Raw genomic sequence first — 13,608 nt, 5'->3', positions numbered from 1 at the left:
TAGGTTGTCTATGTCTGCAAGGGGATGAGCCTGGAACTAATTGGGTAAATAGTTTTGTACTCAGTTACTTCTTGGTTGAAAAGTAGACAGCTATGAAAATATAAGGCAAACTGTCTTAATATTGGAAATATTTTCGATTTTATGAATGAGCCAAAGTATTGAAATATACCATAAGTATAATCAAACAATTTTCTGTTTATTTTCATTAATTAAAAAAAAAAACTTAACATTTTCCCCTCCACCCTCTTAGTGCCTGACCCGTAGCGTTTCCCAGGTGGGAAAGATTATCCCCAGCCTGGTTTCCTGGATCAGGGGCGGGAGGCGTGCCAGGTCAGACGTACCCTCACCTGCCTGGGAAGGTGAATCATAGAAAAACCAGCACACAATACATGTAACCAATAAAATGACTGCTAAGGACACGCACACCCTCTTTTCTGTTTTGGGAAAAGTCCGATCTGATGCTGGGTGTCAGGTGAGAAATCTATAGAGTGGTGAGGGAGCAGAGCGTGAGTTTTTTTTTTTTTTTTTTTGTTTGAGGTATTAGGGGCTGGTTTTATTGAGGTAGTTGTATCTTTGTTGTAAAAGTCTGATATCAGTTGAGAGGTTTGTCAAAATGATTTTAGTGTGATGATGAAGTTCAAGTTGTGCTTATTTAAGATAGCCTTCCTTTTAGAATAAGGTATAATTTCATGGACAACACTGGTGATAGGGTATAGTTGTTTTTTTTTTTTTTTTGAGGGGGAGGGATAAGGGATGGAAAGTGTGCTGAAAACTGATGATGAAATTAATTGTTGCTGAAGTATATGTCAGGGTTCTTATTGAACTACTATGTTTAACCTCATTTGTAACCATTTAAGATCTGACAAAGCAGTTTATGCAGGACCTGTGAGTAGTTAATTAGTCAAATGTTTGGTAATTTCTGGAGGTCTGGATAGGAAATTTCTCATACAAGGCCTTAACTAGGAGATAATGATAGCATTTTCAAAAACATTGTAGGAAGAGGGAATTTCATGGTCATTGCTCTAAAGTGTTGAACATTTTATATTTTCAGACGTTCTACAGGAGATTACTCTCTCATAGACTGAGTTAAATGCCCGTGGACAGCCGATTCATTACATCATGGCAGATGATGAGGCAATACCCGATAGAGGTACTTTAACATGGCGACCGCTGGAGGATATCGACATCGAAGGTATGTGTTGATCATAACAATCGTCATCTGTCGGCCAGTGTGGTGTGTTGTATAACTGCGCTGTTTGCTCCAGCCACCACCTCTGCGATTTAACCTGATTTTGCAGGCCACACTGCTGCTTTACATACCGAAGAATTGCCACTTTAGTTCTACAATCAATACAAGTCATTATGTTCTGTTTAAGAATTTCCTTGTGAAATATCAAGGAAATCAGATTAATGTTTAAATTGATTCAATCTGGTCTCGGAGAAAACGGGATTGATTCAATGAAGTTTCCTGGGGAGAAATCAATTTAATGAAAGGACTAATAGATCCGAATATTTTTGATTTGATAAGATTTGCTCTATTTGCTGCAGATACATTCTTTTTATCTAAGCACGTGTTCGCACACAGACACACACATTTAATTATCTTTGTATTGTGTCATCTTATATCATAAGTTGGCATGCCCAGGTTATCTATGGATTCTTCCTCAGATTATGTTATGGAAGAATGTACACACCAATATACAAACTTTTCATGTATACGGATTCCTCCATAGCTACCACCTCCACAACCACTGGTATATATTTATATTTAGTTGTTTGTTGGGCAGTTTGTCTTGGTGAGACGCCTACCAAAATCTTTAGGCAGCAGGTGTTTGGAATTGGAATTGATTCCTACGTGAACTATGTGTGGCTTGTTCAGTCTTATTAAAGTGAAAAAACAAACAAACAAACAAACTTCTATTTTATCAAAATAATAAAATATCACCTTTACTGTCTTTACTGATTTATTTATTTATAAATCGATTTATCAGTATTAATAAATTCAAATTTTAGTTTATAGTATTGTTTCAAATAACATTTTCATTTTTTATAAACTACTAACATTGTGTATGGAAATCACCATTAAAAAAGATAGGACTCCTGGCAACTACACTGTTAATGACTTTTTTCTATTAAAGAGCAAAGCAAATAATCAAAACTCAAACTTACGACTGGATGTAGAATATAAGTTAGCTTTTCAGTATGCTTTGAATGCAGACAAATTGTGCATATTGACATAATGTTTAAAACGTAGAAAGCCATTTTGTTCAGTTTCTCAATTCATGTTTGGGTCGCACATGAATAAGTGGGTCTGAATCTCTAAGGTAGCACTGAGGAGTCACATGCACACATTCAAAGTAGATTTAAGAGTTCATGTGGGGTGCACTATTAAAGAGGATGTAATTTTTTTAAAAGAAAAAGGAATAAAACCAGGATTGAAGTCATGGATGACTACCGTTGAGCTTCTAGTTTTGGCCGCCTTTTTACAAAAAAAAAAAAAAAAAAGAGCGGGAACCCAATGAGTCTGGAGGCATTCCTGTGTATACAGCTTTTAGTTGTAGCAGGTGGGATAAAAGCAATAAAGATAAAGACAGTATCCAGGTGGTAAATGATAGTGGTAAACTGATCATTCTCATATTCAGACCCCTGTTATAGAAGTTGGTCCTGTCTGCCAGATAAAAATATTGCGTGTTATAGCTATTTTTGTTCTGAACCTGGTTAGCAGACAGCTTTTTTCCCCCTTTTTTATCAGGATTATTTTATTATATAAATTTTTTTATGACGAATGGTTGCACAATGAACAAGGAATGGTTATTTGGTGCTCATAGAAAAAAAATTTTGTCCTGGAAAATAAACTAGTTTACTTAGAGATATGCTCTAGATGATACACGTTGGACTTGGAAGATTGAAAATACTTCTTTGACAATGTCTTTTGTCATTGTTTGGTCAAAGTACTGCCCTTTTTTGCGAGAAAATTGCGAGAAAAATCTTCCTCAGTTTCTTCTTTGTCTGTGATGTATGCTAGGTGTCACTCGGTTCTTTATAATGTCTTCCTTACTGAGTGATATGTCTTTGAATTCAGACTGGTGTCTGTCTGCTTGTGCAGACATCTTGATATCTGGGTACTAATGCACACAGGGTCCTTCAACCCAGTCATGGTCATGAATGAAACTAGATTCTAAAAGAAGAACATTAAGCTTTTTGATAAAAAATCAAATAGACGGTACTGTTGTATGACACTTAATATAAGGTTTGTATGGATGTTTGGAGAGAGTCTTAATATGAGCTCAAAAAGATCCATTTTCATATTCGACTTGGTCTTTCCTTCTCAAAGAGTGTGGCACTGATTCATAGTTAATGAGATCTTTTATTCTTTTGGTTGTTGTTGATATTCTCTGGTTATGCCTGGAGACTGCTGTTGGTGAGATTTCCACCTTTGAGTTTTCGGAGGATTATTGTTACATGGTTTCTAAAACCATATATGTGCATCCCAGTCTTTTGTAGCAATGTCTACTTAGTCTTTTCATTTTTCTCAGATCTGACAGGTCATCCCTATAAATATGTATCTCACATCACCCCAAGTACAAAAACCTGATACAGATTGTGGAATCACATGTCCTTAGTACAATGGAAACTACAGCTGTAGCCTTTATTAGGAATTAGTATGGTTGTCAGTTGTTTAAGCAATTACCTGACTGCCCAGACTACTGTAGTCTTCATGGGACTTCAGTGATTTGTTATCTGTCTTGTAGAATACAACGTCAAGATACTAAAGATAGTTTCCACGAGTGGCAACTGAGTCTTGAGACTGTAGTATGATATAGATGATTACATATCATGAAAAAAAAAATTTAGAAATGTTTATTCCAAGAAACTGCAAAACTTGGAGAGCCACCAGAAAATGAAAGAATGAAAAGTTTTAAGGAAAAAAGAAAGTGGCATTTAACTGATAATAACACTGATAATAAGCTAACAGAGATTGGGGGAGGGGGGGGGGGGTTGGCATCCAGTTTCTCCACTTCTTGCAGCTTTCTCCAGTTTTTGTGTGATCCAAAGCTACAGCCATGGTCAGAAATGAGCTTCAGCTGAAAAAAAAAAAAGAATTTGTCTGTGTCTTGTCTTTATTCATTTCTTGCACTTACAAAGTGTGTGGGTACAAAGCGTGGGATTATTACATTCTTCTTAAACCTCAGTCAGTCGAATTTATTACATGTACATATACCCTCGGGGATGCATTAAGATTACTGCGGGGACAACTTTGATTATCAGATGAAAGGGAAGGAAGTTTTCGTCACAAAGAACAAAACTGAATAAGCAAGCGATGTGCAAAAAATCTTCAATGGTTTTTATTTTGATTGATAAGAAACTGATGAAGTTGATTATACTTCGACTGAAAAATGAGATTTTAAGAATAGCATCAAACATTTTCAATTACTGACACCAAATTAAGCCTTAAACTATCACTCCCATTACCTTATATTCCACTTAGAATAGATTAATTCATAGCAAACTTGTAATCTAAAAAGAAAAATTTAATGTCTTTTGCAAGATATACCCTAATATTCACGCCTGAATAGGAATGTAATGGGAAACTTTAGTCTGCAAGAAGTAGTCTATTAAAAACTGCCATTCACAATCTCTCAGATTTGGGTAGCCATATATAGCCAGATATGGTGTATGAAATTGGTTTGATCGAAGTGCTTCTGTCCCCAAAGGTTTGAGAGAAAGGGTCAATCTTGCAGTGAATGAAATAGAATTGATGAGAAGGACGGTAGAATGTCAGTTTCATTAGGTGTTAGAACCCCAAAAGTAATATTGTCTGAAACATGAAAAAAAAAATAAATAAATAAAAAATAAATAAATAAATAAATAAATAAATTAATAACACTATCTGCTTGAGGAATTATCAGTTGTGAGGCATTGTTAGATGAATTGACATCATGGAAAAAAACTATAAACTTCCAATTTTTTTTTTGTTTTTTGTTTAATTTGTTAATCTATAAGATTTGAGACATTTTATAATATTCTGGATTGTCCCTGTTTCAAAAGGTTTCATTTTTGATTGAAAATTCAGCATATGAGAAGCAATTTTGACTAGTCAAGAGCAAACAAACAAACAAAAAAATACCCATAATCGGCATTGATCCATTGCTTTTTTTTTATTTGATTCCTGTTACATTTTTCTAAAAAGAGTTTATGTTAGTGAAAGCAACCCCATCTGAAAGAAGATACAATTATGTGTTTATTTAGATATCCACCTTGATTTCATCTTGTAGAATAATTTTATTGTTGTTTAGTTGGTGCAAATGTATGTGCACAGCTATGCCTCCTGACAGCTTGTGTATACACCTATATTAACTCTATAGCCAGGGGATACATCATACTTAACTTTGCCACTGTCAAATGAATGAACTGGTCTTGTCTATCTGGAATATAAGCTTGTACAGTAAAAAACTGATAATATAGTACTGTAGGTATTCAAAAATTTTTTTTCGGAAGATAATTCTGTAATTTTTTCACTGGAAATTTCATCAAACTTGAAAATGAGTCTTTTGATTATTTTGCCACCTAATATGGCTGTGTCAGATACAGGCATTTTAAAATGTTAATTTTTAAATGCTGAAATTTTCAAGTTTTTATGACTAGTCAGTTTAACCCATCCCATACAGAAAAAATTATTTTGAATTTGCCCCCTCTCCCCCAACAAAGACATCACAATAATCCATCAACCAAATCTGATTGTAGCGTAGGATATGTGATGCCATCTTGTTCTTTGAGTAGATTTGACTTGACTTATGTCATAGCTCTGAACAATCAACCAGCGCATTCATGGTTCTCCAATGAAGATCACATTTGAATCCTTTGCTTTGAAAATGTGCACTTAGTTATTTATTACTCATGTTTTGTTGAATGTTTTAATGAATTTGAGACACATAAAAGTTTGCTGTTCTATTAAAATGCTAAAGGTTTAGGGTACTTCCATTGTTCATGTTAATTTGATATAGCTGAAAGATGACACAGGTAAAGTGTTTTTTTCAGCAAAAAGGAAAAAAAACATGAGGACATGCTGTTTTTGTGGTTTGAGGAGGCAATCAACACAAAATGAGCAATAGTCACAGCATAACTGCATATTATTAATTGCTTTTGTGGTTAAAAAAACAACAACAACAACAAGCAGAGATCTCCCCTTAGTATATTTTGTGGGTGCTTTTAGTTTTTGTATTTATTACACAAATTAGTTTTGTAAATCTCTTTCAAATGCTGTTACTGTCTCCATGATATGTTCGCCGTGTTGATGTTGCCGTGACTACACGAAACATATTCTTATTAATGCAATATAACTGACAAGTGAGTCTGGTAAGTTGACATTTTGTGATAACATGTGACAAATCCATTAAGAGATAGCTTTATACAAAAAAAAAAAAAAAAAAAAAATACAAAGAAATCTTGTACTGAGGTTACTTGGTGTAATGCTAAGTAAACTTTCGTATGCAGTGGTTTCACCAAATCCCTATTACAAATTCAAATCTAAAAGCCATGCAAACATTTAGTAGCTCTGGGTTAAAAAAAAAGTATTTGTGAAGTGTTTTTCTGTATTTCTTCCTCAAGAGTATGTTAAAATGTTGTGCTGATAAAAGTCCCCCCCCCCCATTTTGAGACATGTTCTTGGAGTTGATGTCAGTATCTCTGCAGATGTTCCTCTCTTAGCAGATTTACCTACTGCTTAAATGTCTATCAAACCGTGTTTGGTGCCTACATCAATACACAACTGAGAGAAGTGATCACCAGGTTTTCTCCGTGCTCTATACACACTAAGCCAGCAGAAATCTTTATGATTTTAGTTTCTGTGAACTCATTGTCTTAACACAAGCCATGTCTAGCCAATTGACTGAGTTTGTGAAAGTTAAAAAAGTGTGAATGAGTAATACAGTTGTGTAATTTGCCCACATCATGATTCATTTTATAGATCAACTCTGGCTGAATGGTGATATAAAAATGGTTAATGCCCCATTGAAAGTTATTGAACTTTAGGTCCATTTTCATTTAATTGAGAGAAACTAATAAATAAATGGCATTTTTTTTACATGAATTTTTGGCAACTCTCATTAGAAACTTTTTGATAGAAGGGTAAAGGCAAAAACTTGAACATTTCTATGAAAAATGAGCAAGCGAGAGAAGAAAAATACTTAGCAGAAATGTCAGTTTAGTTATAAACAGTTTAATAATCACTTTTCATTCCATGTCATTCTTCTTCCACCCCATTCCCAATTTTTTTTTTTTTTTTTGCAAGCACGTGCAGACCAGTAGGCAATGTCACCTATCAAATCACACGTTCAACACATTCAAACAAGGTATTTATTGATTCAGCGTGGAAAAAAAGGGATGAATATTGTGCTTCATTCAGAAACGTGACTTCAAACCCATTTAGAGGGCACCTTTCCTATATGGTATGGTCCAGTGCCCTGTGTGATATATGCCAGCTCAATACGGCACACGTTTGTTTAGTGCTCTCTCTCTCAGGTTGCTGGAGGAAGATTTTAAAGAATATCATATATAGCTCGTGAAAACACACACTGATAGTTTGAAACATCTCACATCTGCCAGAAACTTCTTAGTACATTAATACTTATTTCTCTGTAGAAAGATCCTATGACTTTCAGGTGGCTCTTTGTATTTAGACTTGTAGTATGTGTAGTACAGAGTGCAAATTTTAAAAAGGTATATTAGTGCATTTATGCTGTGGAAAGTGCTTCAGCAGAGCTAATTACCCCTTGTAACCTATTCTTTCCTTTGGCAATAAAACTAACTTCCAAAAGAAAAAAAGGGGGGGGGAGGGACATTTCTGATAACACTCCTTTACTCCTTTACCTAATAACATAGAGTCAGTAAAAATCAGCAACAGCTTTTTGTGGTGAACAAGTGTAGATGTGATTTTGATGAAACAGTCAACACGATTTTAATAAGTAAGGATCTGAACATGATGGGTACTTGTCAGTTTAGGTGCTTAAGGTGTAATAAAACTATATAAAAAATACATAACTTTTATGTCCAGCTGGGTGAGTAACGGAAGGGGGGGGGGGGGTAATATCTATAGCCACATTGGTTTTCAGCATATAAGTCAGGGGCACTTGTGGAGTATATAAGATTCAGTTTTTGGGTCTGTTTTGATTTTAAAATAATAGCATGAAAATGCAAAGTAGAAACAAATGGTCTATGGAATTGCTAAAAGTCTCTGCCAGAAGGAGAAATTAGTCCATTCCTTCTAGTGTTATGCAATTTTTTAAGGAGCCTAAGGGATAAATGTCTTATTGAGTGACATCACTGAAATTTAGGTTCAGCATCACCCTTCCCTTTCAATTAGAATTCAGCAGTTATTGCCCATTTCTCTCATCTATTAAATTTGCATGTCTGCGTATCTTTTCTAATCTTTTAAAGAAATCCACAGATTTTGATCATTCTAATCTACATTATAGTATTTTGTAAATTATAACTAAATATGAAAGATGCACAGCTATGGTAACTCATTATATTGCAAGAAAATTACAAAATAACCTGAAATGAAATAGAAATAATTCTGTCATTGTTTTTTTTACTAAAGATACAGGATTGCACGGAGTACTATCTGATAACTAAAATTTGTTCTTAATTTAATTTAGATAAGAAAAATTGTCAATCTGGGGATGATGGATATAACCACATTGATTTTCAGCATTTAAAAATACCAATCTAGTGTGTATTACATGTGTAAATAAAATCAGGTAATTTTATGAAGTTGGGGTTATGTCCATTTATGATCTTAAAAAGTGTGAAAATCCATTTGGATAACATTTTGAATATGGCATTTATTAATGGCTGATAACTACTGTTTTTTATTGCTTTTTCTAGGTCATAGGTCTGATCCATTTGGTGTCCAGAATGGCCAGGCAGGCCACCACCACCATCACCATCACAAACATGGTGGAAAACATGGCAAACACAGAAAGAAACACAAAGATAAGGATGATCTGGGTGATCAACCAAGCTATAAGCCACCAAGTAGGTTCACTTCTGTTTTGAATACATGCAGCCACATTCTCTTGTGAGCAAAGATTGACTTTCACCGTTATCCATTGTCACCACAGTTCTTATGTGATAATGTGAGCAAAGTGTGACCTTCCCATGTTTTCACTGCCCGTTTAGTTCTTATATGAGCAAAGTGTGACCTTCCCATGTTTTCATTGTCCTTCTAGTTTTTATGTGAGCAAACTGTGACCTTCTCATGTTTTCATTGTCCTTCTAGTTCATATGTGAGCATAGTGTGACCTTCCCATGTTTTCATTGTCCTTCTAGTTCTTATGTGAGCAAACTGTGACCTTCCCATGTTTTCATTGTCCTTTTAGTTCTCATATGTACAACCCCAAATCACGCACTCTCAGTTTCACCATATTCAAAATTCGACCAAGCATTGGCCTTCACATGCTTTCAGTGTCACCTTAATTTCCATGTGATGATATGTGACCTTCACACACTTCCATACTGTTCTTTTGATTCTTGGAGTCATCTGTCATCTAGCTACGTGGTCTGTATAGTCTTGAGAAAATGCTGTCTGCATACATAAGTCCGTCATTGAATGGATAGATTTGTTTCAGCTGAAAATATTTCACTTTCACTCCATCCCAGATAAATGCCTGTCTGACTTTTGCCTCTTTTGCCTTCAGTAGCATGAAATATACTAGTAACAACAGCAGTTTCTTAGAAAACAAAATTGTACTATATTTTGCATGTTTATTTGAGCTTTATCCTGGTGTCTGTTTTCAGAGGTTCTTTTTCTGCCATTTGCCAAAATGATTCCTCAGTTTCTGTTTCTCATCAGAAATTGAATTAATTTCCTTGAACGACAGATCGTTTTTGTTTTTGGAATGAAGGAGAAAATTTATCTGAAGGACTTTTTTACTCTATTTGTGGTCATAATCTTGGATATCTTCATCCATTTTAATGGGATGACAGTAATCTCCCCTTCCTCTTTTTTTTCACTTAAAACAAAGGCACTATCACACAGTGCTCAGAGATGATGACAGTGGTGTTCAGATTGAATTCTACTCCTTTACAGCATCAACCAAATATTAAGATTCTATTTTCATTAACTTGTCTTCCTGTCACCCACATTTACAGCATAAACCAGATATTAAGACTGGGTTCCCATCCCTAGATCGATCTAACAGGATTGGTCCATCTCCACGGGGTTTCTCACTAAATTGCTTACAGCTCAAGTGGTTTAGATGTCTTAAAGCAGCTAAATGATAGTTAATTACCCCTCATCAGCTTCAGTAGGCGTGACAGACATCTAAGCCACTTAGGTTAATTGCAATTAAGCGAGAACCCCCTTTGAGATAGTTTGATCCAAAGTTAGTATGATAGGGTCTGGGAATTGTCTCTAAGATTCGGTTAATTACAATAACCTATGTCTCATGTCACCCTCATTTACTGTATTAACCAGATATTAAGATTCTGTTTCCAATAACTTAATATGGTCTTCATGTCACCCACATTTACAGCATAAACCAGATATTAAGTTTCTGTTTATAATAACCTAACATAATGTCTTTATGTCACCCACATTTACAAATTAAATCAAATGTTAAGATTCTGTTAACAATAACCTATGTCTCATGTCACTCTCGTACAATAAATGAATAAAACCTAATATATATATATATATATATATATATATATATATATATATATATGTGTGTGTGTGTTCATGTAACCCACAGCTACACCACCCTCAGAACGCGTCCAGTTTCTCCTTGGTTTAGAAGACACCCCAGAAAATGAAACCCACGACTTGTTCTGTGAGATGGACGAACTGTTCTCCACAGATATGGGATATGAATGGAAAGAGACAGGAAGGTAAAGTCACCTTTTTTGTTTGCATACCTCAGACACTTGGAGATGTGAGGCTGTACCAAATATTTCTACTAGTATACAACAAGTGCGGGAGTTTAATCAAGCATGCTAGAGCAAAGATCAGATATGGGTTACTCAAGATATTCTGGTTGAGCAAAACTTCAAAGTTATGCAATTTTCTTATCAGGCTAAATTTTGATAACACAAGGGAGCTATGTACTGAAGTCTCTGAAGATTTAAAGTTGTATAATACTTGTACCTGAACAGCTGCTATTGATTTAATGTCAAAAATTGTTGTTAAGATAGATATTTGGTGTATGATATTTTCAGTTTAAAATCGTCCTTTTCTATTATCTTGTCCTTAGTATGAAATGTTATTACACTTAGACAAAATAATTGGACAGATTTTTGTCTTAGTATGATATGCTTTAACAGCCATTGTTGAACCAGTCATTAAAGGGATAACATTGTTTAACTGTTCATTTTGGCAAAAAATTAATTTTCCTGGGGTAAAGGACAATTTTCCCATACTTACCAATGGTAAATGAATCCATTTCCACATTCAAAATTGTCCCACAGGGCCTGGTTTTTTATTCTAAAAAGTTGATTTTTGTATTATTCTCTCAAGAGATTACGTATTACAGAATATAGCCTTCTATGGAGGTCACATGATGTGATGGCAAGCACAAATTCCAGAATAAATGCATTAACTGCCATTTTGGTGGTAAAATATGAGGGAATTGTTTTTTTTTTTTAAATCATTTAGGTGGATTAAATTTGAAGAGGAGTTGGAAGAGGGTGGTGAAAGGTGGTCAAAACCCCACGTGGCAGCACTGTCCTTACACTCTTTGTTTGAAGCCAGAAGCTGCTTGATTAATGGAACTGTTTTACTGGATTGTACAGCAAACAATCTGGTCTCACTAACAGGTAGGGTTTTGTTAGAAAAAGGGAACCAATTCATACTTTGAAGTTCTATGATTGAGATTTTTATGTCATATGGCTTATTATTGTCAGGAACTTATGAAATAGGTTCACTTTTATTTGAAGCTGTATTTACTGGTTGTCAATATTTACACTTTGATAATCATTTTTTACACAAAGACTTGGTTGTATCTTTTGACATTTTGAATTTAAAGAAAATTCTTTATTCCTTAAGAAATCTGAAACAAGTGACAACCCTTTAGACAAAGTGGTCATCCCATATCTTCTTATTAATATACGTCATGGAGGCTTAAATAATTTTTTTTTAAGATTCAAATTATATTTTTACCAGGGCTCCTGCCCTTTAAGAAATCTGATACATGTGACAAACCTTTACACCCCATTTCCATAGATTTTTAGATCGATCTATCCCTGTGGGGAGTCTCACTAGATTACTGTCAGCTTGGCCGGCTTAAGCGTCTGTCCCGCCTACTAAAAGCTGTAAGGGGGTAATTAACTATGGTGCCCGCTCGGCTGACTGCAATTTAGCGTGAACCCCCAGGGAGTTAGGTCGATCTAAAACTTAATCTCTAGATCGATCTAAATCTCTGGGAAAGCACCCTTAGACAAAGTGTTCATCCCATACATTCTTATCAGTTTACATCACAAATAAGAATTTTTGTTAGGATTCAAATTATATTTTTACCAGGGATCCTGTTAGACATGATGGTTGCCAATAGGAACCTTAGCCCAGAGCACAAGGACCAGGTGATGGAGGTTCTTCTTTGTAAACACCGTCACCTCCATGATAAACACCGTGGACAGAGGTCTGGACTGCCCATTGTCCGAACACTGGCGGATATCGGAAGAAAGCTGTCTTCTGCTAAAAACCTGCAGAATGCAGAAGATGGTAAGTATATTGTTCGAGAACTTTTGTTTTTACTTACTGGGGACATGATTGTAATGTATGTCATGCAAAGTGGAAGGTCATGGTGGGATTGGTTTGATTATATGGTTTTTGGCTTGTTTAGGAAAAAAATTATTTTTGTTGCATGTCAGGGAAAGGTGTTTATTTATTTATTTATTTATTGGTGTATTTATTTATCTATTCATTTTGTATCACTTAGTTTCACCTACAAAAGTAAGGAAAATTCCATGCTAAAATGATACCTTAATTTCTGTATATGGCCTCGTATATGTTTGTGATCACATTATATGATAGTTTAAAGTATGAACTCCTACTGTCACAGTAAATGTTACAGTCTTTTCTGTAGTATTTCTACTCCTATTTGTTTTTTAAACTCTTGAGCTATTCATATTTTTACCTTGCATGTAGAATTTTTTCATTCTTATCACAATTTTTTTTCAATATTTCACTTCAGAACATTATGAATTATTCCCTCTTCAAGGTAGTAAATCTCAGAGGTTCTTGTTCTGAGATGTGACAATATTGCTTGCGTTGTGATTATTTTTTAGCAACCACAGTATTTGAGTTCGGAATGTTGTTAATTTGTTTTATTTTGTTAAACAGCCGAGTTTGTTGAAATTCACAAGATGGTTCAAGGCGGTGTTCTAGGTAGTGACGGTATTTTGATTAATATCAATTTGTTGTTTTGTAGATATTTATATGTATGTGTATGGTAGAAACATGAATGGATGTGAAAATGTTCATTAGCTTGGTAGTAAGATCATAAATGAAAATTATCGAACACAAGCTGAAAATTTTTCATACTGTTAGCTTATGGTCAACCTGGATGTAGGCCTTCATCAGACTCACTGACCGCTAGGTTGTAAAGCGGC

General features: G+C 34.8%; 1 protein-coding gene across 8 annotated transcripts in view; it reads left to right on the top strand.

The window, feature by feature from the left end:
- Positions 1-13,608, top strand: part of LOC106163009 (electroneutral sodium bicarbonate exchanger 1) — a 48,135-nt gene that overhangs the window by 14,808 nt on the left and 19,719 nt on the right. For 5 of the 8 annotated variants that reach the window (XM_087005722.1, XM_087005723.1, XM_087005724.1 and 2 more), the window contains exons 2-7: positions 1,052-1,192; positions 8,887-9,036; positions 10,755-10,890; positions 11,654-11,814; positions 12,518-12,718; positions 13,340-13,384. In XM_087005722.1, the coding sequence (XP_086861848.1) occupies positions 1,120-1,192; positions 8,887-9,036; positions 10,755-10,890; positions 11,654-11,814; positions 12,518-12,718; positions 13,340-13,384 (766 nt within the window). In that variant the 5' untranslated portion in view covers positions 1,052-1,119. Of the gene's footprint in view, positions 1-313; positions 473-1,051; positions 1,193-8,886; positions 9,037-10,754; positions 10,891-11,653; positions 11,815-12,517; positions 12,719-13,190; positions 13,218-13,339; positions 13,385-13,608 lie in introns of those variants that run through there. The other 3 variants (XM_087005725.1, XM_087005729.1, XM_087005730.1) reach the window with 3 other exon arrangements.

The sequence above is a fragment of the Lingula anatina genome, chromosome 2, assembly GCF_051362555.1.
Source record: "Lingula anatina isolate TDL-2025a chromosome 2, LinAna3.0, whole genome shotgun sequence".
Classification (NCBI taxonomy): domain Eukaryota; kingdom Metazoa; phylum Brachiopoda; class Lingulata; order Lingulida; family Lingulidae; genus Lingula; species Lingula anatina.
This window is presented reverse-complemented; position numbering and strand designations above follow the sequence as displayed.